Raw genomic sequence first — 25,513 nt, 5'->3', positions numbered from 1 at the left:
TTCCTTCCTTCCTCCATCCCCCTTTCTTTCTTCCTTCCCTCCTTCCTCCCTCCCTCCTTCCCTCCCTCCCTCCTTTCCTTATTTCCTTGACTCGAACACAACAGGAGGGTTAAAAAGATGGAGGGAGGGAAGGAAGGAAAGACAGACAAAAGGAAGGAAGGAAGAAATGCAGGAAAGAGAGATCATGAAAGACGGACAGACAGAAGGAAGGAAGGGAAAAAGGAAGGAAGGACTGATGGAAGGAACGACAGATAGAAGGAAGGGAGAATGGAAGGAAGGAAGGACAGATAGAAGCAAGAAAGGAAGGAAGGAAGGAAGAAAGGAAGGAAATAAGAAGGGAAGGAAGGAAAAGAGAGGCAAAAGGAAGGAGAGAAGTGATTAAGTGAAGTTAAGCTGCAATAAATTAACATTAAAGCTGCTGTTTAATATTAACAGTAGATTCAATGATGTGAAAGGAGGTCAGTCAGATATCAGCTGACTCTGCAGTTCAGATTTTAAAACTACACAGATTTTTATTATTTAACATCAGAGGTGTCAAACTCATCTTCATTCAAGGGCCACATACAGACCAATTTGATCTAATGTGGGCCGGATCATTAAAAAGATGGAGGGAAAGAAGGAAGGAAGGAAGGAAGGAAGGAAGGAAGGAAAAGAGAGGCAAAAGGAAGGAGAGAAGAAAGGTAGGAAGGACAGATGGAAGGAAGGACAGAAGGAAAAAAGGCAGGAAGGACAGATGGGAGGAAGGACAGATGGAAGAAAGGGAGGAAGGACAGATGGAAGGAAGGACGGATGGAAGAAAGGGAGTAAGGACAGATGGAAGGAAGGACAGATGGAAGGAAGGACAGATGGAAGGAAGGACAGAAGGAAGGAAGAAAGAAACAAAGGAACGAAGTAAGGAAAAAAGGAAGATAAGGAGGAAAGATGGAAGGAAGGAAAAGAACACAGGAAGGAAAAGGGCCGAATAGCACCCGTTGGAGTGTGGGAGTCGCAGCAGAGCCGTGATTGATTCCCAGTTAAGACACTCTGGTAAGAAATGCTTTACATTATGGGCTTAAAACTGCCTTCAAATGGAAAATAACAGGATTTAAAACATGCAATTCAAAACGCGATTAATCGCGATTAACTATGGAAATGCTGCGATTAATCTCAATTAAAAAAATAATCGTTTGACAGCCCTAATTAAAAGGCAAAACAAGATAAATCATATCTAAAAAGGAGATAAAAGCAATTAAAGTTAAATTAAAACTCAAGAAAGGATCTGAAATAAAGTAAATTATGACATGGGAATCAGTATTTGTTTGATTCTCACAGCATGTTTGTACTTTTGTAACTTTTGTATTTTGCAATAAAACCAACTCGAGTTAATCTCCAACTTTCATTTTCAAGTTTAAAGGTCAGAATCTTAAGATGTGAAGACGTCCAAAATGTCAGGATGTCTGAAAAAGGTCCAACATCACACATTTTTAAAACCATTTCCAGTCAAAGAAAGTCAGTTTTCACATTTGTTAATAATTTCTATCAGCTGGGAAGTTTCCCCAGAGGTACATTTAGATTCAATCACTAATACAAGGGTTTAATATCTGGGTTTAACCCTCCTGCTGTTCTCACGTCAAGGAAGGAAGGGAGGGAGGAAGAAGGAAGGAAAGGAGGGAGGAAGGGAAGAGAGAAGGAAGCAAGGAAGGAAAGGAAGGAAGGAAGGATGGAGGAAAGAAGGAAGGAAGGTAGGAGGGAGGGAGGGAAGAAGGAAAGAAAGGGAGGAAAGAGAGAGGAAGGAAAGAAGTACAGAAGGAAGGAAGAAAGGAGGGAGGGAGGAATTAAAGGAAGGAAAGAAGGAAAGAGGGAAGGAAAGAAGTACAGAAGGAAGGAAGAAAGGGGGATTGAGGAAGGAAAGAAGGAAGGGAGGAAAGAGAGAGGAAGGAAAGAAAAAGAGAAGGAGAGAGAGGAAGGACAGACGGAAGAAAGGAAGGGAGGAAAGAAGGAAGGAAAGGACGGAGGAAAGAAGGAAGGAAGGTAGGAGGGAGGGAGGAAAAAAGGAAAGAGGGAGGGAGGGAGAAAGGAAAGGAAGGAAGGGAGGGAGGAAGGTAGAGGGGAGGAAAGAAAGAGAAAAGGAAGGAGGGAGGAAGGACAGACGGAAGGAAGGGAGGAAAGGAGGAAAGAAGGCACAGTCAAAACAGACGGGGTCAATTTGACCCGAGAGGACGACAGGAAATAAATGTTTATATTTAAAAGGTTTTTTTAGGTCAGTCTCATATCAAGTGCAGAGTCAGCGTGAGTCACAGTTACAGGATGAGATTATAAAACACAGGTTACAAAATGTTTGGTTTCTTTTTCTTTCTTTTTTCTTTTTATCATCAGAAACTCAGCAAAGGAAATTAAAACCGATCATTTATCTTGTTGTGACTCCGAACCCCGAACCCTCCTCCCTGCTCATCAGAGACTATCAGCTCCTCTCCTGACACCCTGAGAGGTCAAAGGTCACTTCCTGTCAAACTTGTGTGTGTGTGTGCGTGTGTGTGTCTGTGTCTATGCGTGTGTGTATCTGTGTGTGTGTGTCTGTGTGTGTGTGTGTGTGTGTGTGTCTGTGTGTGTGTGTGTGTCTGTGTGTGTGTGTGTGTGTGTGTGTGTGTGTGTGTGTGAGTGTCTGTGTGTGTGTGTGTATCTGTGTCTGTGCTTGTGTGTGTGTGTGTGTCTGTATATGTGTATGTCTGTGTGTGTGTGTGTGTATGTGTGCATGTCTGTGTGTGTGTGTCTGCATTTGTGTGTGTGTGTGAGTGTCTGTGTGCGTGTCTGTGTGTGTGTGTGTGTGTGTTTGTGTGTGTCTGTGTGCATGTGTGTGTGTGTGTGTGCGTGTGTGTGTGTGTGCGTCTGTGTGTGTGTGTGTCCAACTAACACAACCAAAGGAAAGCACTAATCACCCTCCTTTACGTTCCACATACACCTTCCTTCCCTTTCTTTTCATTTCCTGTCCTCCAACATCGACACGAACGAAGCAAACGACCATAGCAACGACCATAGCAACGAACAAACACTCAGATACTCTCTTTGAAGTCGAGACCTTCGTGCGTCTAACTTTACGTAAATCCGTCATGTGGTGTGTTCTTTACCTCCGCACGGCGAGCTTCAGTATCCGGTACGACCCCTTGATGAGGATGAGAGCTTCCTGTCGGCTGCCGTAGAGGGCGGATCCGTTAATGTTAATGAGCTCGTCGCCTACTTTTAGCTTCTTGCTCTGGGCCGCCTTCCCTCCATCCTCAATCTGCAAGAAAGAAAGAAAAGAAGAGACAAGTTAGCTTCAATCAATAATCCAGGGGTTTAATATCTGGGTTTAACCCTCCTGTTGTCCTCGAGTCAAGGAAGGAAGGAAGGAAGGGAGGAGGGAAGGATGGAAGGGAGGAAGGGAGGAAGAAGGAAGGAAAGGAGGGAGGGAGGAAGGGAGGAAGAAGGAAGGAAATGAGGGAGGGGTGAAGGTAGGAAGGGGGGGAGGACAGAGAGAAGGAGGGATGAAGGAAGGAAGGAAAGAAGGACAGATGGAAGGAAGAAAGGGGGATGGAGGAAGGAAAGAAGGAACGGAGGAAAGAGAGAAGGAGGGAGGGAGGGAGGAAGGAGAGAAGGAAGCAAGGAAGGAAAAGGGGGGAGGAAGAAAGGGAGGAAAGGAAAGAAGTAAGGGAGGAAGGAAAGGAAGGAAGGAAGGAAGGAGGGAGGGAGAAAGGAAAGGAAGGAAGGGAGGAAGGAAAGAAGGAAGAAAGGTAGGAGGGAGGGAGGAAAAAAGGAAAGCGGGAGGGAAGGAGAAAGGAAAGGAAAAGGAAGGGAGGAAGCCTTCCCTCCATCCTCAATCTGCAAGAAAGAAAGAAAGAAAGAAAGGAAGAAAGAAAAAAAAGAAAAGAAGAGAAAAGAAAGAAAGAAGTGATGAATTGGTTTGGTGGCTGAAGACAAGAAGCACATTCAGAAAACAAGAGACAAGCGAAAAGTCATGAGACGCCGCTGCCAAAACCTCAACTCCTTTAAAACCCCCTCTTTTTTTAAAAAGTGTTAAACTGTCTCCGTCTCCATGGCAACGGCGCTCCCTAAAAAAGAGCATCTCCAAAACAGCCTGTACTCCAAAACAGTCACCCCACAGAAACCCCGTCACATTCCTGAGTAATAGACTCTCTCTCTGTGTGTGTGTGTGTGTGTGTGTGTGTGTGTGTGTGTGTGTGTGTGTGTGTGTGTGTGTGTGTGTGTGTGTGTGTGTGTTTGGCAGACAGTGGAGACGGAGGGTCACACACAGTGGTGAGCGGAGAGGACTGTGTTGAAAAGACATTTTTGGGATGTCGACGGTTGTGTAGTGTCGGTGTGAGGTTTTGGAGTTTGGTCGTAAATCACATCAGCGGAAGAACGAGAGGATGAAAAGAAAGAAAAGAAAGAAAGACATAGTAACCATAGTAACCACAGGACAGGAAAAAAAATGTGGTAGATGTGATTATTTTGTGAGAGGTTGTGAATTTGTCAATTGTGGATGGATGGATGGATGGATGGATGGATGGATGGATGGATAGGTGGATGGATGGAAGGATGGATGAGTAGATAGATGGATGGATGGATGGATGGATGGATGGGTAGATGGGTAGATGGATGGATGGATGGATGGATGGATGGATGGATGGATGGGTAGATGGATGGATGAGTAGATGGATAGATGGATAGATGGATGGATGGGTAGATGGATGGATAGATGGATGGATGGATAAATGGGTAGATGGATGGATGGATGGATAGGTGGATAGTTGGATGGATGAGTAGATGGATGGATGGATGTATGGGTAGATGGTAGATGGATGGGTGGATGGATGGATGGATGGATGGATGGATGGGTGGGTAGATGGATAGATGGATGGATGGATAGATGGGTAGATGGATGGATGGATGGATGTATAGATGGATGGATGGGTGGATGGATAGATGGATGGATGGGTAAATGGGTAGGTGGATGGATGGATAGATGGATGGATGGGTAAATGGGTAGGTGGATGGATGGATGGATGGATGGATGGATGGATGGATAGGTGGATGGATAGATGGATAGATGATGGGTGGATAGATAGATAGATGGATAGATGGATAGATGGATAGATGGATAGATAGATAGATAGATAGATAGATGGATGGATAGATGGATGGATAGATAGATGGATGGATAGATGGATGGATGGATGATGGATGGATGGGTAGATGGATGGATAGATGGATGGATGGATGGGTAGATGGATGGGTAGATGGGTGGGTAGATGGATGGGTAGATGGATGGATGGATGGGTGGTAGATGGATGGATGGATGGGTAAATGGGTAGGTGGATAAATGGGTGGATGGATGGATGGATGGATGGATAAATGGGTAGATGGATGAGTAGATGGATGAGTAGATGGATAGGTGGATAGGTGGATAGATGGGTAGATGGATGGATGGATGGATGGATGGATGGATGGATGGATGGATGGATGGATGGATGGATGGATGGATGGATGGATGGATGGATGGATGGATGGATGGGTAGATGGATAGATGGATGGGTAGATGGATGGATGGATGGGTAGATAAATGGGTAGATGGATGGATGGATGGGTAGATGGATGGATAGATGGGTGGATGGATGGATGGATGGATGGATGGGTGGATGGATGGGTAGATGGATGGATGGATGGATGGATGGATGGGTGGATGGATGGGTAGATGGATAGGTGGATGGATAGATAGATGATGGATGGATGGATGGATGGATGGGTGGATGGATGGATAGATGGATAGATGGATGGATGGATGGGTAGATGGGTAGATGGATGGATGGATGGATGGATGGATGGATGGATGGATGGATGGATGGATGGATGGGTGGATGGATGGGTAGATGGATAGGTGGATGGATAGATAGATGATGGATGGATGGATGGATGGGTGGATGGATGGATAGATGGATAGATGGATGGATAGATAGATAGATGGATAGATGGGTAGATAGATGGATGATAGATGGATGGATGGATGGATGGATGGATGGAAGGATGGATGAGTAGATGGATAGATGGATAGATGGATGGATGGATAGATGGATAGATGGATGGATAAATGGGTAGATGGGTGGATGGATGGATGATAGAGGGATGGATGGATGGATGGATGGATGGGTAGATGGATGGATGGATAGATGGATGATAGATGGATGGATAGATGGATGGATGGATGGAAGGATGGATGAGTAGATGGATAGATGGATAGATGGATGGATGGATAGATGGATAGATGGATAGATGGATGGATAGATGGATGGAGGGATGGATGGATGTATGGGTAGATGGATGGATGGATGGATAGATGGATAGATGAATAGATGGATAGATGGATGGATAGATGGATGGATAGATGGATGGAGGGATGGATGGATGTATGGGTAGATGGATGGATGGATGGATAGATGGATAGATGAATAGATGGATAGAGGGATGGATAGATGATGGATAGGTGGATGGATAGATGGATAGATAGATAGATAGATGATAGATAGATAGATAGATGGATGGAAAGATGGATGATGGATAGATAGATAGATAGATAGATAGATAGATAGATGGATGGAAAGATGGATGATGGATAGATAGATAGATAGATAGATAGATAGATAGATAGATAGATAGATAGATAGATAGATAGATAGATAGATAGATAGATAGATAGATAGATAGATAGATAGATAGATAGATAGATAGATAGATAGATAGATAGATAGATAGATAGATAGATAGATAGATAGATAGATAGATAGATGGATGGATAGGTGGATGGATGGATGATGGATAGATGGATAGATGGATGGTAGATGGGTAGACGGATGGATGGATGTGTAGATAGATGGATGGATAGATGGATGGATGGTGGATGGATGGATGGATGAGTACATAGATGCATAGATGGATAGATGGATAGATGGATAGATGGATAGATGGATAGATGGATAGATAGATAGATAGATGGATAGATGGATAGATGGAGGGATAGATGGATGGATGGATAGATGGATTGGTAGATGGATGGATGGATAGATGGATGGATGGGTAGATAGATGGATAGATGGATAGATGGAGGGATGGATGGATAGATGGATGGGTAGATGGATGGAAAGATGGATAGATGGCTGGATGGACAGATAGACAGATAGATAGATGGATAGATGGATAGATAGATAGATAGATAGATAGATAGATAGATAGATAGATAGATAGATGGATGGAAAGATGGATGATGGATAGATAGATAGATAGATAGATAGATAGATAGATAGATGGATGGAAAGATGGATGATGGATAGATAGATAGATAGATTTTTCTTCTCAACAGGAAGAGAAACTGGAGACCGGCGCCTCCACTGTTTCACGGTCTTTAAAAAAAGATGGATTCACTCTTCTTTTTTTTTTTCTTCTTCAGGCGCCAGGTCTTTTTCTTTTCCTTTTCTTTCACTCCTTCTGTTCATACTGACCATTAAAACATCCTTTCATAAACGCTCTTACGATGTGAAGTGATGGACGACTAAATCTACCGTCGTACTTTAAGTTTATCTGACGCCAATACTAAGCTCCAGCTGTCCAAATGAGTCAGATCAACTAGATATCTGTCAACGTCTAGTTAGAGCCAAATATTCCTCTCTCTCTTTTCTTTTTTCTCTCTCTCCGCTGTAGCCGAACACAAAGAGCACAAAGAGGGAATATGAAGCTTGAAAGACTTTAAATATGACAGATATCTTTATATGAGTGATACAGACTAACTAAGCCAACTGTTAAAAGCTTTTTTGCTCAAAATGAGGAGAGTATGGATTTTGTCTTTCACCACTTCACATTGGAGGGAGGAAGAAGAATGGAAAGGAGGGAGGAAGGAAGGAAGGAAGGAAGGAAGGCCAGGAGGGAGGAAGGGAGGAAGGACAGTAAGGAAGGGAGGAAGGAAGGAAGGAAAGTAAGAAAGGGAGGAAGGTAGGGGGGAGGAAAGAAAGAGTGAAGGAGGGAGGAAGGAAGGAAGGGAGGGAGGAAGGGAGCGAGGAAACAAAGAGTGAAGGAGGGAGGGAGGAAGGAAGGCCAGGAGGGAGGAAAGTAAGGAAGGGAGGAAGGGAGGAAGGTAGGGGGGAGGAAAGAAAGAGTGAAGGAGGGAGGAAGGAAGAAAGGAAAGAAGGGAGGAAGGTAGGGGGGAGGAAGGCAGGAAGGAAGGCCAGGAGGGAGGAAGGAAGCGAAGGAAGGAAAGTAAGGAAGGGAGGAAGGAAAGAGGGAGGGAGGAAGGAAGGAAGGCAGGAAAGAAGGAAGAGAAGGAAGGAAGAAAGTAAGGAAGGGAGGAAGGTAGGGGAGAGGAAAGAAAGAATGAAGGAGGGAGGAAGGAAGGAAGGAAGGAAGGCAGGACAGAAGGAAGGAAGGAAGGAAGGTAGGGGGGAGGAAAGAAAGAGTGAAGGAGGAAGGCAGAACGGAAGGAAGGAAGGAAGGTAGGGGGAGGAAAGAAAGAGTGAAGGAGGGAGGAAGGAAGGAAGGAAGGAAGGCAGGACAGAAGGAAGGAAGGGAGGAAGGTAGGGGGAGGAAAGAAAGAGTGAAGGAGGGAGGAAGGAAGGAAGGGAGGAAGGTAGGGGAGAGGAAAGAAAGAGTGAAGGAGGGAGGAAGGAAAGTAAGGAAGGGAGGAAGGTAGGGGGGAGGAAAGAAAGAGTGAAGGAGGGAGGAAGGGAGGGAGGAAGATAGGAGGGAGGAAAGAAAGAGTGAAGGAGGTAGGAAGGAAGGGGGGAGGAAAGAAAGAGTGAAGGAGGGAGGAAGGAAGGGAGGAAGGTAGGGGGGAGGAAAGAAAGAAGGAAGGAAGGAAGGAAGGAAGGAAGGGAGGAAGGTAGGGGGGAGGAAGGAAGGAAGGAAGGAAGGAAGGGAGGGAGGAAGGTAGGGGGGAGGAAAGAAAGAGTGAAGGAGGAAGGCAGGACAGAAGGAACGAAGGCAGGAAGGAGCGAAGGAAGGAAGGATGAAGGAGGGAAGGAAGGAAGGAAGGAAGGAGCGAAGGAAGGAAGGATGAAGGAGGGAAGGAAGGAAGGAGGGTAGCCGAACACAAAGAGGGAATATGAAGCTTGAAAGACTTTAAATATGACAGATATCTTTATATGACTGATACAGACTAACTAAGCCAACTGTTAAAAGCATTTTTTCTCAAAATGAGGAGAGTATGGATTTTGTCTTTCACCACTTCACATTGGAGGGAGGAAGGAAGGCCAGGAGGGAGGAAGCAAGCAAGGAAAGGAAAGAAGGAAGGGAGGAAGAAAAGAAGGAAGGGAGGAAGGAAAGTAAGGAAGGGAGGAAGGTAGGGGGAGGAAAGAAAGAGTGAAGGAGGGAGGAAGGAAGAAAGGAAAGAAGGGAGGAAGGTAGGGGGAGGAAGGTAGGAAGGAAGGCCAGGAGGGAGGAAGGAAGCGAGGAAAGGAAAGAAGGAAGGGAGGAAGGAAAGTAAGGAAGGGAGGAAGGAAAGAGGGAGGGAGGAAGGAAGGAAGGCAGGAAAGAAGGAAGAGAAGGAAGGAAGAAAGTAAGGAAGGGAGGAAGGTAGGGGAGAGGAAAGAAAGAATGAAGGAGGGAGGAAGGAAGGAAGGAAGGAAGGCAGGACAGAAGGAAGGAAGGAAGGAAGGTAGGGGGGAGGAAAGAAAGAGTGAAGGAGGAAGGCAGAACGGAAGGAAGGAAGGAAGGTAGGGGGAGGAAAGAAAGAGTGAAGGAGGGAGGAAGGAAGGAAGGAAGGAAGGCAGGACAGAAGGAAGGAAGGGAGGAAGGTAGGGGGAGGAAAGAAAGAGTGAAGGAGGGAGGAAGGAAGGAAGGGAGGAAGGTAGGGGAGAGGAAAGAAAGAGTGAAGGAGGGAGGAAGGAAAGTAAGGAAGGGAGGAAGGTAGGGGGGAGGAAAGAAAGAGTGAAGGAGGGAGGAAGGGAGGGAGGAAGATAGGAGGGAGGAAAGAAAGAGTGAAGGAGGTAGGAAGGAAGGGGGGAGGAAAGAAAGAGTGAAGGAGGGAGGAAGGAAGGGAGGAAGGTAGGGGGGAGGAAAGAAAGAAGGAAGGAAGGAAGGAAGGAAGGAAGGGAGGAAGGTAGGGGGGAGGAAGGAAGGAAGGAAGGAAGGAAGGGAGGGAGGAAGGTAGGGGGGAGGAAAGAAAGAGTGAAGGAGGAAGGCAGGACAGAAGGAACGAAGGCAGGAAGGAGCGAAGGAAGGAAGGATGAAGGAGGGAAGGAAGGAAGGAAGGAAGGAGCGAAGGAAGGAAGGATGAAGGAGGGAAGGAAGGAAGGAGGGTAGCCGAACACAAAGAGGGAATATGAAGCTTGAAAGACTTTAAATATGACAGATATCTTTATATGACTGATACAGACTAACTAAGCCAACTGTTAAAAGCATTTTTTCTCAAAATGAGGAGAGTATGGATTTTGTCTTTCACCACTTCACATTGGAGGGAGGAAGGAAGGCCAGGAGGGAGGAAGCAAGCAAGGAAAGGAAAGAAGGAAGGGAGGAAGAAAAGAAGGAAGGGAGGAAGGAAAGTAAGGAAGGGAGGAAGGTAGGGGGAGGAAAGAAAGAGTGAAGGAGGGAGGAAGGAAGAAAGGAAAGAAGGGAGGAAGGTAGGGGGAGGAAGGTAGGAAGGAAGGCCAGGAGGGAGGAAGGAAGCGAGGAAAGGAAAGAAGGAAGGGAGGAAGGAAAGTAAGGAAGGGAGGAAGGAAAGAGGGAGGGAGGAAGGAAGGAAGGCAGGAAAGAAGGAAGAGAAGGAAGGAAGAAAGTAAGGAAGGGAGGAAGGTAGAGGAAAGAAAGAGTGAAGGAGGTAGGAAGGAAGGGAGGAAGGTAGGGGGGAGGAAAGAAAGAGTGAAGGAGGGAGGAAGGAAGGAAGGAAGGCAGGAAGGAAGGCAGGACAGAAGGAAGGAAGGGAGGAAGGAGCGAAGGAAGGAAGGATGAAGGAGGGAAGGAAGGAAGGAGGGAAGGAAGGAAGGGAGGAAGGGAGGGGGGAGGAAAGAAAGAGTGAAGGAGGGAGGAAGGCAGGACAGAAGGAAGGAAGGCAGGAAGGAGCGAAGGAAGGAAGGATGAAGGAGGGAAGGAAGGAAGGAGAGAAGGAAGGAAGGGAGGAAGGGAGGGGGGAGGAAAGAAAGAGTGAAGGAGGGAGGAAGGCAGGACAGAAGGAAGGAAGGAAGGGAGGAAGGATGAAGGAGGGAAGGAAGGAAGGAGGGAAGGAGGAAGGCAGGACAGAAGGAAGGAAGGCAGGAAGGAGCGAAGGAAAGAAAGAGTGAAGGAGGAAGGCAGGACAGAAGGAAGGAAGGAAGGAAAGAAGGAGCGAAGGAAGGAAGGATGAAGGAGGGAAGGAAGGAAGGAGGGTAGCCGAACACAAAGAGGGAATATGAAGCTTGAAAGACTTTAAATATGACAGATATCTTTATATGACTGATACAGACTAACTAAGCCAACTGTTAAAAGCTTTTTTGCTCAATAGGAGGAGAGTATGGATTTTGTCTTTCATCACTTCAAATTGGAGGAAGGAAGGAAGGGAGGAAAGAAAGAGTGAAGGAGGGAGGAAGGAAGGAAGGAAGGCCAGGAGAGAGGAAGGAAGCAAGGAAAGGAAAGAAGGAAAGGAAGGAAGGACGGAGGAAAGAAGGAGGGAGGAAGGGAGGAAGAAGAACAGAAAGGAGGGAGGAAGAAGGACGAAAAGAAAGGAAGGAAGGCCAGGAGGGAGGAAGGAAGCGAGGAAAGGAAGTAAGGACGGAGGAAAGAAGGAGGGAGGAAGAGAGGAACAAGAACAGAAAGGAGGGAGAAAGGAAAGAGGGAAGGATTCCTTCCTTCCCTCTTCCTTCCAGGAGGGAGGAAGGAAGCGAGGAAAGGAAAGAAGGAAAGAGAGAAAGAAGGAAGGAAGGACGGAGGAAAGAAAGAAGCAGGGAGGGAGGGAGGGAGGGAGGAAGGAAGGAAGGCAGGACAGAAGGAAGGAAGGAAGGAACAGTCAAAACAGACGGGGTCAATTTGACCCGGGAGGACGACAGGAAGGTTAAAGTCTTTTATATTTGCTTTTGTGTGTGTGTGTGTGTGTGTGTGTGTGTGTGTGTGTGTGTGTGTGTGTGTGTGTGTATTTTGACTTGAACTCAATTTACAGCACTTAAACTCTTAACGGCATGAGGGTGTAAATCAAAAAGCGAAAGCGGCAACAAAAATGTCCGACGGTGATAAATAACAGCTGCCAGTAATTTAAATATAAAAGGAGTTTCTTATAATAGACTTCACACACTTTGGGTTTTTTGTGTGTCTGCCATCCATGCATGAAGGTTTACTTCATAGATGATTAAATACCAGTCGGAGCTGGTTGCCATGGCGTTTCCACAAGCAATTTCCTCCAGTTAACAATCAACAGGTGAGATCATGTTTTTTTTAGTTTTTTTCTTTTTTTTTACTCCTGTTCTCGAGGGTAATGAAGCAGGTTAAAATAAAAAGCTGGGTAAATTCACAGACTGTATAAAAGAAATGGACGCAACATCCGTGACGTCACCCATTGGTTTGTGGGCTGCTGCTCGGAAGCCAATAGTTTAGAATCTAGGCAGCGCCATCTTGAAAATTTCAGGTGCATGCTGGGAAAAATAAAAACACAGATTCTACTTATATGGGCATGAGGCGGGGCCATGAACGGACGTATGGGCGGGACCAACGGCGGAGCGGGGAGGCTGCTATGGTTGCGAGGGCTGGATCTTGAGGACATTGGTCAATCAACCTGTCAATCAGGACGTAGCCACGCCCTAATGCATACCCTGCTTTATCGTCACATATAAAATCAGGGAGGCCAAAATGTCCCAAATGAACATCATACTGCATTGAAGAAGGCTTTAAACTAGCGATTGAGACCATAAACACATTTTGAAAACGTTTACTGAGGTTAGAAATCAAGTGAGAAGTTGGTGAATTCTCCATTGACTTGTATAGAGACGGTCGCCCCCTGGTGGCCTTTTGATAGAATGCAGTTCTAAGTTACTTCCTGGTTGGCCTCATTTCAGAGGACCAGAACTCCCCGCCTGGGTAAATTACACTCTTTTTCTCCTCAGATGTTAAAATCAGGTCAAGATCCGTCATTAACTCAGAATAAATGTTAAATTAAAAGACGACCAACAGGAGCCAAAATTAACCCGGCCCTACAGCTGACATAAAAAAAAATACCAAGTAAGTTATGATGAAGTGAGTGTGGCAGCGTCCTCAGCTGGTGTTAAAGAGAAAGATCAAATTTTAAAATATGAACCTTTCTGAAGCCAGACTTCGTGAAGGTATTGGACCCAGGAGAGCGAGAGAGAGGGCGAGAGAGGGCGAGTTAATATATGAAAGATCTCCATTTATGTTTGAGTTGGCTCACGAGGGCCGAGCCATAAAAATCAAACCTGTGTTTCCACGACAACCCTTTGATTTTTTTTTTTTTTTTTAAAGAATGAACGATGGATGGATGGAGAGAGAGAGAGAGAGAGAGAGAGAGAGAGAGAGAGAGAGAGAGAGAGAGAGAGAGAAGTCTGCTCTCTATTTTCACACTGTGTAATTGACCCCGTCCGTTTTGACTGTTCCTTCTTTCCTTACCTCCTTCTCTCTTTCTTTCCTCCCTCCTTTCCTCCCTCCCTCCTTTCCTTCCTTACCTCCTCTCTTTCTTTCCTCCCTCCCTCCTTCAATCATGAAGAGAGAGATAGTTGTGGATAGGGTAAGAAAATCAGAGTCAGAGCCAATCAGCGGCTGAATACAGGTGGGTTTTTGTAGAATGCAGGTGGGAAACAAATAAAGCTTCACGAAACGAAAGAAAGGAAAAAAACAAATGAGGTAGAAGTGAAGAATATAATTACATATGCGGACATGAACTGGTGTGGCATGAAGAAAAAATCACGTGCACTGTACTCTGCTGACCTTTGACCTCACACAGAGAACAATGAATGTACTTTATATTGAACTTGTGACTCTGAGTGTAATTAGCCGCTCTCTTCACACACACTGAATCGGTTGTTTTACTGTTCCCACCTAGAAAAGGATTGTTGATTACACCCGCAAACTATTTCCACACACATTCTCAAACCTCTCAACACACACACACACACACACACACACACACACACACACACACACACACACACACACACACATAAAGAGTGCCCGCAGGCTGATCTGAATTCAACACAGTGTTTATGTTCATTTGTTTCTTATGAGTTTTTTTCATAATGAAAACAAACCAGAGGCAAAGAAACAGAGGAATGTTTAACACTGTTTAGAGTACCGCTCACTGTTAACACACACACACACACACACACACACACACACACACACACACACACACACACACACACACACACACACACACACACACACACACACACACACACAGCGAGGGTTCCCATACACACCACAGCCATAAATTGACCTCTCATTAACTGGCGACGTAATAAATGTGGGAGTCGGCTGACATAAACAAACACACACAGTAATGAGACGGTTACTGGTTTTGGTCACACTGGTCACACTGGTCGCCGCACTTTGAATCACTCACGGTCCAAACGTCAACCAAAGTTAGCTCCGGAGATTTTTCAGCCTTGTAACAGGAGTAAATCTGGAGGTGTGGGTTAGTCCTTTAAAAAAGGTATCGACTGAAATACATCCATACCAAGTAGTATCCGAAAGTCTCCCGTCAATCGATCCTTGAAAATATGATAATATCTGTATGGAGCAAACTCACAGGTGGAGAACTTAAATGTGTCTTCTGTAGTGGACATGCCACACAGTGTTACTTCAGGTAAGATAAATAGTTAGTAGACTTAATTACTCATACTTGTGTTAGGGCTGCTCGATTATGGAAAAAAATCATAATCACGATTATTTGGGTCAAAATTGAAATCACGATTATTAAAACTTTTTTTTTTTTTAAACTTTAGCTACATGCTGCATGTCTTGTTCATTCGGTTTAATTAATTTTCTCTCCCAGCAGCAGCCTTTTATCTGCCGCTTAACGCAACACACAGCAGAAAATGTGCAGAGATATTAGAGCTGAGCAGGTTACCATGACGACAGTTCAAACATCACTTCCTGGTTTTTAATAATTAGTCAGTAAACTCAGCATCGTCTGACGCAGGCTGGAAACTCTGCACTTTTATTTATGTTAAGGCAGCTAATAATAATAATAATAACAGTGATAGTGAAACATTTCACTAAAGGAAACTTAATCGTAGATGGTCACCACCTGTCTGTAGAACATGCCGAGAAACACCTCGGATATTATGATTCATCTTCCAAGACCACCATCCATGCAAATCCAGTCATATTACTGGTCTCACTTCAAAAAACAGGCTCTTTTATGCACCCACAGCAAAAAAAAGCTCGAGACCACACTGAAGTCCTTACGAATTACATCATGAAGGACATTTGAAATTGTTCAGAGGCTGATGAAGGTTGCCGTGCGTCACTGCAAAAAAAGCCACCATGAACTTTATTTTCCGAGACTGAAATCCTAAACCTGTACAACCAGGTTAAAGCTGATGTTGGGGGAAAAAAATTAAGTTTGAGTCACTGGAACATGGTTTTTGCTGCAACTGCTGATCTCAAGACCAGTGAAACCCCGGTGCTGGTCAACCCTCAACACATCAGCCTTATTATCCATTACCTCACTCTAAGACAAGGCAACTGGAAACACACAGTTCTTCCCAAAAAAAGAAAGGAAAGATCAGTCGGCTCACAACATCAGGCAGGTCAGGAAAGGAGATGAGAAGGAAGGGAGGAAGATAGTTAGAAGGAAAGGAGATGAGAAGGAAGGGAGGAAGATAGAAAGAAAGGAAAGGAGATGAGAAGGAAGGGAGGAAGATAGTTAGAAGGAAAGGAGATGAGAAGGAAGGGAGGAAGATAGAAAGGAAAGGAGATGAAGAGGATGGGAGGAAGAGAGTAAGAAAGAAAAGGAGATGAGAAGGAAGGGAGGAAGATAGAAAGAAAGGAAAGGAGATGAGGAGGAAGGGAGGAAGATAGTTAGAAGGAAAGGAGATGAGAAGGAAGGGAGGAAGATAGTTAGAAGGAAAGGAGATGAGAAGGAAGGGAGGAAGATAGAAAGAAAGGAAAGGAGATGAGAAGGAAGGGAGGAAGATAGTTAGAAGGAAAGGAGATGAGAAGGAAGGGAGGAAGATAGTTAGAAGGAAAGGAGATGAGGAGGAAGGGAGGAAGATAGAAAGAAAGGAAAGGAGATGAGAAGGAAGGGAGGAAGATAGTTAGAAGGAAAGGAGATGAGAAGGAAGGGAGGAAGATAGTTAGAAGGAAAGTAGATGAGAAGGAAGGGAGGAAGATAGTTAGAAGGAAAGGAGATGAGGAGGAAGGGAGGAAGAGAGAAAGAAAGGAAAGGAGATGAGGAGGAAGGGAGGAAGATAGTTAGAAGGAAAGGAGATGAGAAGGAAGGGAGGAAGATAGTTAGAAGGAAAGGAGATGAGGAGGAAGGGGGGAAGAGAGAAAGAAAGGAAAGGAGATGAGGAAGAAGGGAGGAAGATAGTTAGAAGGAAAGGAGATGAGAAGGAAGGGGAAAAGATGACATAATATTAAAAGGATGAAGGAGGAAAAGAGGTGAGGAAGCAATAAGACGAGAAGGAAGGGAAAAAGATGAGTCTAGGGAAGGGAGGAAAGAAAAGAAAGTAGAGTAAGGAAGGTGAGGAAGATAGTTAGAAGGAAAGGAGATGAGGAGGAAGGAAGGGAGGGAGGAAGAAGAGGAAACAGATGAAAAGGAAGGAGAAAAGATGACATAACATAAAAGGGATGAAGTGAAGAAGGAAGGGAGGTTGAAGAGAAGTAGAGGGATGAGAAGGAAGGGAAAAAAAGAAGGAGAGATATCTGGGAAATGATGAAGAAATGATGAGAGAGGAGGAGAAGTCTTGGAGAATGAAGAAAGAAGCAAGAAAACGAGCTGATCTGCAACCATCTCTCTAACCACAGACGAGGAAACAAACACGATAGATAGAATGCTTTTGAAGAGTTCCCAGATCCGTGGTTTGGATGGTTTTTTTTTTGGGCGTAATCTTCAATTCAACCTGGCCATCTTAAAGAGATCTGACAAAATTCACACAGCTGTCAAAGACCTGCCGTGTCTTTATCTGGCTCCAAAGTTTCTCAACAGAGCTGGAAGAGAGACGGAGAGAGACGAGAGGGAAACAAGCTGACTTCATGAAAAAAAAGGTGTTTGATAGTCAGCCAACAGGAGCCAATCTAAAGCATCTGAATTTGGGCATAGTTTAATCAATTCATGCAAATCTAGAACTTATAACGCTGGAAAATCTAGCACACATCTACAGCAATGTATTTTTTGGGGGGCTTTTTGCCTTTAATGGACAGGTTAGTAGAGATAGACAGGAAATAGGAGGCAGAGAGGGGGGCAATGACACGCAGGATAAGACCGCTCGGTGCGGGATTCGAGGACTGTAGCCTCAACACATGTGGCGAGCGTTCCTCCCACTGAGCTAAACTCCGCCACTACAGCAATGTATATTAATGTTCAACCAACGTTTCCACCGGTGTTGATTCTGAATGTAGGAAGACTCTCCGAAAACGTCAGACAATCCCACTCTCTCCGGGTCTCTAGAAAGCTACGAGCATTTCTTGTAGCATCTCTAGCTAACATATACAGACAAGTTTGCAGTGATATTAATTCAAGGGTGTACAAACATGTAAATCTACGTCATCTAAAGGAGAGTCTGCTCAGGACTAACGTTAATCCTCAGGCTCTTCGGACAGGTTTTGGTAGCATTACTGAGATGAAACCGTTATCCAAAGACAAGTGATGAAATGAGTTGCTCAATGTTACAAAACGCCAACTTTGAGTCAATTCTCGGATTCTCATACAGCAGCCTAGAAGAGAAAGAGCGAAGCAGATTCAGCAGCTTCAAGTGTCGTCTGCCCGGGTCTAATTGACCCCATCTGTTTTGACTGTTTCTTTCTTCCTTCTTTCCTCCTTTCCTCCCTCCCTCTTTTCCTTCGTCCTTTCTTCCTTCCTTCCTTCCTCCCTCCCTCCCTCCCTTCCTTCCTTCCTCCCTCCCACCTTTCTTTCCTTCTTCCTTTCCTTCCTCCCTTCTTTCCTTTCCTCGCTTCCTACCCTCCCTCCCTTCCTCCCTTCCTCGACTCAAGTCGAATACAGTTCAGAGAGTAACAAAATGCAATCTGAGGTAAGAATAGGACAAGGTAAGACCTGTAGTCCCCCTTATAAAAGGAAAATCACCCCTATCTGATTGAAAAATGAAAGCAGCACTGGCTGGAGAAGGAGGAACACGACATCTGAAGCCGATATAAGTGTCATCAATCAGCTGTGCCAGCTCCTTGAAGCTCTGAGCACGTTTACACGAGACCTGAGCGACGCTGTAAACCGTCAGGCTCCGACAGTCCTGGACTAAATCACCCGAGATGATCTGGTCGAGATGAAAAAGAGTAATGAGAGAAGACGTTAACGACAGATACGCAGAGAGAAGGTAAAGAGAGTCATGTTTGATCCTCGCTTCAAAAAGGAGCTGACTTAGAAGAGCCTGATGCTGGGAAGAAGGAGGGAAGAGAAAGAGGAGAAAAGAAGAAAGTAGAGTGAGGAAGGTGAGGAAGATGGAAGGAAAGGAGATGAGGAGGAAGGGAAAAAGATGAGACTAGGGAAGGGAGGGAAGAAAAGAAAGTAGAGTAAGGAAGGTGAGGAAGATAGCAGGAAAGGAGATGAGGAGGAAGGGAGGAAGAACAGGAAACAGATGAAAAGGAAAAGGAAAGGAAAAGATGACAATATTAAAAGGATGAAGGAGGAAAGGAGGTGAAGAAGCAAGAAGATGAGGCTAAAGAACAAGGGAAGGGAGGGAAGAAAAGAAAGTAGAGTAAGGAAGGGAGGAAGATAGAAGGAAAGGAGATGAGGAGGAAGGGAGGAAGAACAGGAAACAGATGAAAAGGAAGGGGAAAGATGACATATAATATAAAAGAGATGAAGTGAAGAAGGAAAGGAGGTTGAAGAGAAGGAGAGGGATGAGAAGGAAGGGAAAAAGATGAGATGAGGGAAGGGAGGGAAGAAAAGAAAGTAGAGTAAGGAAGGTGAGAGAGATAGAAGGAAAGGAGATGAGGAGGAAGGGAGGAAGAACAGGAAATAGATGAAAAGGAAAGGGAAAAGATGACATATAATATTAAAAGGATGAAGTGAAGGAGGAAAGGAGGTGAAGAAGCAAGAAGATGAGGCTAAAGAAAAGGAGAGGGATGAGAAGGAAGGGAAAAAGATGAGACGAGGGAAGGGAGGGAAGAAAAGAAAGTAGAGTAAGGAAGGTGAGGAAGATAGTTAGAAGGAAGGGAGGAAGAACAGGAAACAGATGAAAAGGAAGGGAAAAGATGAGATGAGGGAAGGGAGGGAGGGAAGAAAAAAAGTAGAGTAAGGAAGGTGAGAGAGATAGAAGGAAAGGAGATGAGGAGGAAGGGAGGAAGAACAGGAAACAGATGAAAAGGAAGGGGAAAAGATGACATATAATATTAAAAGGATGAAGTGAAGGAGGAAAGGAGATGACAAAGCTAAAGAAAAGGAGAGGGATGAGTATGAAGGAGAAAAAAGAAGGAGAGAGATATCTGGGAAATGATGAAGGAATGATGAGGGAGGAGGAGAAAAGGACAGAATGATGGAAAGGAAAAGGAAGGAGGGTAAAAAGGATGAAAGCTGAAAAAGGGGCACGATGGGAGGTCAGAAGAAAAAGGAAAGATGAGCGGAGGAAGATGAGAAGAAAGAAGGGAGGAGACGACCTCAACAGGAGCGTAGGCTGTAATTAGCGGCGCACACACACACACACACACACACACACACACACACACACGGGTTTTTACATACTTAACCCCAGCAAACAGGTATGTGGGACATAATTAGAGAGTCGTAATAGAGGAGAGTTTATTATGGGCAGAGCAGCCAGATGTGTGTGTGTGTGTGTGTGTGTGTGTGTGTGTGTGTGTGTGTGTGTGTGTGTGTTAGTTGTGACTCATACCTTTCCATTCTCAGCCTCCACAGACTATTTTTACACCCATTTATAGTTTACATTACCCCCCCCCCCCAGCCCCCCCTTCAAAATAAGGTCAGTAAGTTTATATTGTGCTAAAGGACCCCCCCCCCCCCCCACCTTAACCCCCCCCCCCAGCAGCTGAAGCTAACGTAGCTAACGTAGCTAATATTGAGGAGGTAATATTAAAGATGTTCAACATGTTTTAGATCTGAATGACTCGAATCATCTCAGACTGTTAATGAACCAATGAACCTGCTGATGGTTGCTATGACAACACATGATTTATATTAATGTGGAGATTATCGCTGTGGTTACATCATCCTCCTATCCCTTCTTTCTTTCTTTCTTTTTTTCTGTTGTCATCCTTTTCTGGAGTTTTGAACCTTTCTTTCTTTCTTTCTTTCCTTCAGTAGTCATCCTTTTCTGAAGTTTTCTTTCTTTCTTTCTTTCTTTCTTTCTTTCTTTCTTTCCTTCAGTAATCATCCTTTTCTGGAGTTTTGAACCTTTCTTTCTTGCTTTCTTTCTTTCTTTCTTTCCTTCAGTAGCCATCCTTTTCTGAAGTTTTGTACCTCTTTTTCTTTCTTTCTTTCTTTCTTTCTTTCTTTCCTTCTTTCCTTCAGTAGTCATCCCTTTCTGGAGTTTTGTTCATTCTTTCTTTCTTTCTTTCCTTCAGTAGTCATCTTTTTCTGACTTTTCTTTATTTCTTTCTGTCATCCATCTTCCCCTTCTTCCTTCCTTTCTTTCATTCAGAAGTCATCCTTTTCTGACGTTTTGTACCTTTCTTTCTTTCAAAGGGTACAAAAATTCAGAAAAGGATGACTAATGAAGGAAAGAGAAAGAAAGAAAGAAACTTTCCTTCAATAGTCATCCCTTTCTGAAGTTTTGTACCCTTCATTCTTTCTTTCTTTCTTTCAGTTGTCATCTTTTTCTGACTTCATTTCTTTCTGTAATCCACCTTCCCCTTCTTCCTTCCTTTCTTTCATTCAGTTGTGTCCAAAATTTCAACATATTCGGTATCAGTCAAAACCCAAAAACACATTCATTCATTTTTAAACACACTAAACATCAAACAGCTGTAAATAAAGTGATAAACATGCAGAGAGAAGAATCCTCACATACTGCTGCCAGTTTATTAATAATGACTGACTGTTCATCTCATCCTCACTGCATATCTCTCTCTCTCTCTCTCTCTCTCTCTCTCTCTCTCTCTCTCTCTGTCTCTCTGTGTCTCTGTGTCTCTCTGTCTCTCTCTCTCTGTCTCTCTGTGTCTCTCTGTCTCTCTCTCTCTCTCTCTCTGTCTCTCTGTGTGTCTCTCTGTCTCTCTGTGTGTCTCTCCCTCTCTCTCTCTCTGTGTGTGTGTCTCTCCCTCTCTCTCTCTCTGTGTGTGTGTCTCTCTCTCTCTCTCTCTCTCTGTGTGTGTGTCTCTCTCTCCTTCTCTCTCTCTCCTATGTGTTGAATAAACCTCTTTTTTAGCTAACTTTAGTTCAGTTTCACTCCAGTTTGACCTACATGGCCATGCTCTCTGTGTGTGTGTGTGTGTGTGTGTGTGTGTGTGTGTGTGTGTGTGTGTGTGTGTGTGTGTGTGTGTGTCTGTTGCTGCTGAACGATGTCCAGACAGGGTGAGGTCACTCCAGGCGCTCTGGAGACGGAGAAGAATGCCCTCTCTGTGTGCCGAAACACACACACACACACACACAGGTCAGACACACCCTTTTATTTTTAGATTATTCAAGGGGTGACTTCATGGTGTGTCTGTGTGTGTGTGTGTGTGTGTGTGTTCATGTATGTGTGTGTGTGTATGTGTACAGTGGCACGGCGCCCTTCATTGTACCCTCGGAAAAAAAAAAAAAAAAAAAAGTGGGGAATCCCGGCGCTGGTCTCAAGGCTGTCATCACTCGGCTATCACCTGACACACAGCAAACAATCAGCTGCTGTCTGAAGATCATTAATAGTGGGATAGAAATGTGTGTGTGTGTGTGTGTGTGTGTGTGTGTGTGTGTGTGTGTGTGTGTGTGTGTGTGTGTGTGTGTGTGTGGCTCTAACAGAGATGATTAACACTGTAAACATCTGCTCTTCAGTATTAAACAGCAGGAGTTGGTAGTTACCCCCAAATTGCTTTACAGTACAACATCTGTGTGTGTGTGTGTGTGTGTGTGTGTGTGTGTGTGTGTGTGTGTGTGTGTGTGTGTGTGTGTGTGTGTGTCTGTCCTAACCTACTTTCGGGGACACATGTCAGACTTGGGGGACCAGTTAATTGGGGGGGGGTGGGGGGGGGTCGTGTCCAATTGGGGACAAAATCTGTGCCCCCCTAATTAGGAAAAAGAGGATTTGTGGGTCAGTTGTTCTGGTTAAAGGTCTCCAGGAAATGAGTCTATGTAATGCAGGGGTGTCAAACATGCGGCCCGTGGGCCAGAACCGGCCCGCCAAGGGGTTCAATCCGGCCCACTTTCTTTCCTGTGTTCTTTTCCTTCCTTGCATCTGTCCTCCCCACTTCCTTTTATCCTTTCTGTATTCCTTCCTTCCTTCCTTCCTTCCATCTGTCCTTCCTCCCTTTCATCCTTCTGTCCTTCCTACTTCCGTTTATCCTTTCTTTCTTCCTTCCTTCCTTCCTTCCATCTGTCCTTCCTCCCATCTGTCCTCCCTCCTTTTCTTCCATCTGTCCTTCCTCCCTTTCTTCCTTCTGTCCTTCCTACTTCCTTTTATCCATTCTTTCTTCCTTCCTTCCTTTCTTCCTTCTGTCCTTCCTCCCTTTCTTCCTTCTGTCCTTCCTCCCTTTCTTCCTTCTGTCCTTCCTTCCATCTGTCCTTCCTACCTTTCTTCCTTCTGTCCTTCCTCCCATCTGTCCTTCCTGCCTTTCTTCTCTCCTTCCTTTTGCCTCTCTTTCCTTCCTTCCCTTCTTATTTCCTTCCTTCCTTCCCTTCTTTCCTTCCATCTTTTTAATAATACGGCCCACATCAGATCAAATTGGTCTGTATGTGGCCCTTGAATGAAAATGAGTTTGACACCTCTGATGTAATGTCTCCAAAAGTGACCTCAGACAAATTGTGTGTGTGTGTGTGTGTGTGTGTGTGTGTGTGTGTGTGTGTGGAGTCTGTTTTAACCTACTTTGGGGGACAGATTTCACACTATGTGCCCGTTAATTAGGGACAGTGTGTCCAATTGGGGGCAAACTCTGCGCCCCTAATTGGGAAAAGGCTGAGTTTTGGGTCAGTGGTTAAGGTAAAGGTTAGGCAAGTAGTGGTGATGGTTTAGTTAAGCCTCCAGGAAATGAGTCTAAGTCTATGTAATGTCTCCAAAAGTGACCTAAGACAACGTGTGTGTGTGTGTGTGTGTGTGTGTGTGTGTGTGTGTGAGAGAGAGCGTTGAACCATATATTACTCAAAGGTCGGGACAGAGAAAATGAGTAGTTTTTTGGATGACACGGCTTTTGAGAAAGTCTGGAAGCAAAGAGTGTTTATATACACTGGAACACACACACACACACACACACACACACACACACACACACACACACACACACACACACACACACACACAGAGAAATACACACACTTAAATACACACAGAAACTGTCAGGGAAGACTCTCCGGGAAAAGCTGTGTCATTTCTTTTTGATGGTGGAGATATACAAGAATTTAAATCTACATTAACACACACACACACACACACACACACACACACACACACACACACACACACACAGAAATACACACACTTAAATACACACAGAAACTGTCAGGGAAGACTCTCCGGGAAAAGCTGTGTCATTTCTTTTTGATGTTGAAGATATACAAGAATTTAAATCTACATTAACACACACACACACACACACACACACACACACACACACACACACACACACACACACACAAGTGAGTTGAAATGAGATTAAAATGAGATGTAAGTGATAATTAAGTCGGACGTGATGGTGATGAGGTACTTTGTGTCATCTCTGCTTGTTAAATTGAATCTTTAAGGGTAATAAACATTTAAACTTGTTCAAACTCATTTTCTAAACTTCTATCATCACCTTTCAGAGCTTCACAGTTTACGTTTGTCTCGTGCGTGTTTATTTACGGAGGTATTTTCCAGCTGACGTGAGAAACAAACAGCAGCTCTGGAGTAAATAATCATTATTACCGCATCAATCTGAAGGAGGTTTCAGATAGTTAAATCTTAATTTCATGCCGCATTGCTTCTCATTCGAGGGCGAGGGGCGAGTTAAACACTTTTTAAAGAGGTTATAAACATGAGATCTGCTGTGAATGACGGCACAACGGAGGCCCCGCTGCACGCCCGTCAGCTCGGGTCCTAAATAGAGACGTCAACCTGACATGACCCCCGAGGACCCCCAGAACAAAAGACCCAGAGGGAGGGAGGGGGGGGGGGGGGGGGGGTAGGGAGGGAGAAGGAGAAAGAGAGAGAGGCTCTTCACGCTCTGTATTGTATTCTCCACGAAGCTGCCAGGAGTCTGGAGGTAGAAGTAGAGCAGGGGTGTCAAACATGCGGCCCATGGGCCAGAACCGGCCTGTCAAGAGGTCCAATCCGGCCCAGTTTCCTTCTTCCTCTTTTCCTTCCTTCCTTCCTTCCTTCCTTCCTTCCTGCCTTCCTTCCTTCCTGTGTTCTTTTCCTTCCTTTTTTCCTTCCATCTGTCTTACATTTCCTCATTCCTTCCTTCTTGTCTTCTCTTCCTTCCATCTGTCCTTGCTCCCTTCCTTCCTTCCTTCCTTGCTCCCTTTCTTCCTTCCTTCCAGCTTTCCTTCCTGTATTCTCTTTCTTCTTCCTCTTTTCCTTCCTTCCTTCCTTCCTGTGTTCTTTTCCTTCCTTTTTTCCTTCCATCTGTCTTACATTTCCTCATTCCTTCCTTCTTGTCTTCTCTTCTCTTCCTTCCATCTGTCCTTGCTCCCTTCCTTCCTTCCTTTCGTCTTGCCTTCCTTCCTTCCTTCCTTGCTCCCTTTCTTCCTTCCTTCCAGCTTTCCTTCCAGCTTTCCTTCCTATATTCTCTTTCTTCTCCTTCTTTTCCTTCCTTCCTTCCTTCTTTCCTTCCTGCCTTCCTTTCAGTGATCCGGCCCACATGAGATCAAATTGGGCTTTATGTGTATTGTATTCTCCACGTCGCCACCGTCCAGCTCCCAAACATAAAGCCCCGAGTCTCAGCTGAGGAGTGAATTTGGAAACTGAGGAGCTGTAAGGAAGGAGGAAGCTGCCAGGAGTCTGGAGGTAGGAGTAGAGGTGGAGGTGGAGGTAGAGCCCAGTTACTCCCACACTTTCCTGTTTTAGATGGTGTTTAAATTCAACCTTAATTTCCACTGCTGCTGGTTTCAGGCCTCAACAATGAGTCACTCACTCAGTGTTTGACCTACTCTGCAAAAAAACAGGTCAAAGACTATGTTACCATGAGCAGCTCCAGTGGTAAAGGTTCAATCCCCCGTTGAAAGGCTTGTCTACACTCAGCATGGGATGATAACCGTGTTCAAGGTATACCGCGATGTGAAAAAGCCACGATAACCGAAACCGCC

The 25,513-nt window shown here is 44.8% G+C and overlaps 1 protein-coding gene across 1 annotated transcript in view; it reads right to left on the bottom strand.

Annotated features, from left to right (window-relative positions):
- shroom4 (shroom family member 4) overlaps window positions 1-25,513 on the bottom strand; it is a 100,339-nt gene that overhangs the window by 39,139 nt on the left and 35,687 nt on the right. Inside the window, 1 exon segment of the mRNA XM_053343166.1 lies at window positions 3,105-3,256. Within this exon segment, the coding sequence (XP_053199141.1) occupies window positions 3,105-3,256 (152 nt within the window).

The sequence above is a fragment of the Scomber japonicus genome, chromosome 22, assembly GCF_027409825.1.
Source record: "Scomber japonicus isolate fScoJap1 chromosome 22, fScoJap1.pri, whole genome shotgun sequence".
Taxonomy (NCBI): Eukaryota; Metazoa; Chordata; class Actinopteri; order Scombriformes; family Scombridae; genus Scomber; species Scomber japonicus.
Note: the sequence above shows the minus strand (reverse complement) of the source record. Positions and strands in the feature narration are given on the sequence as shown.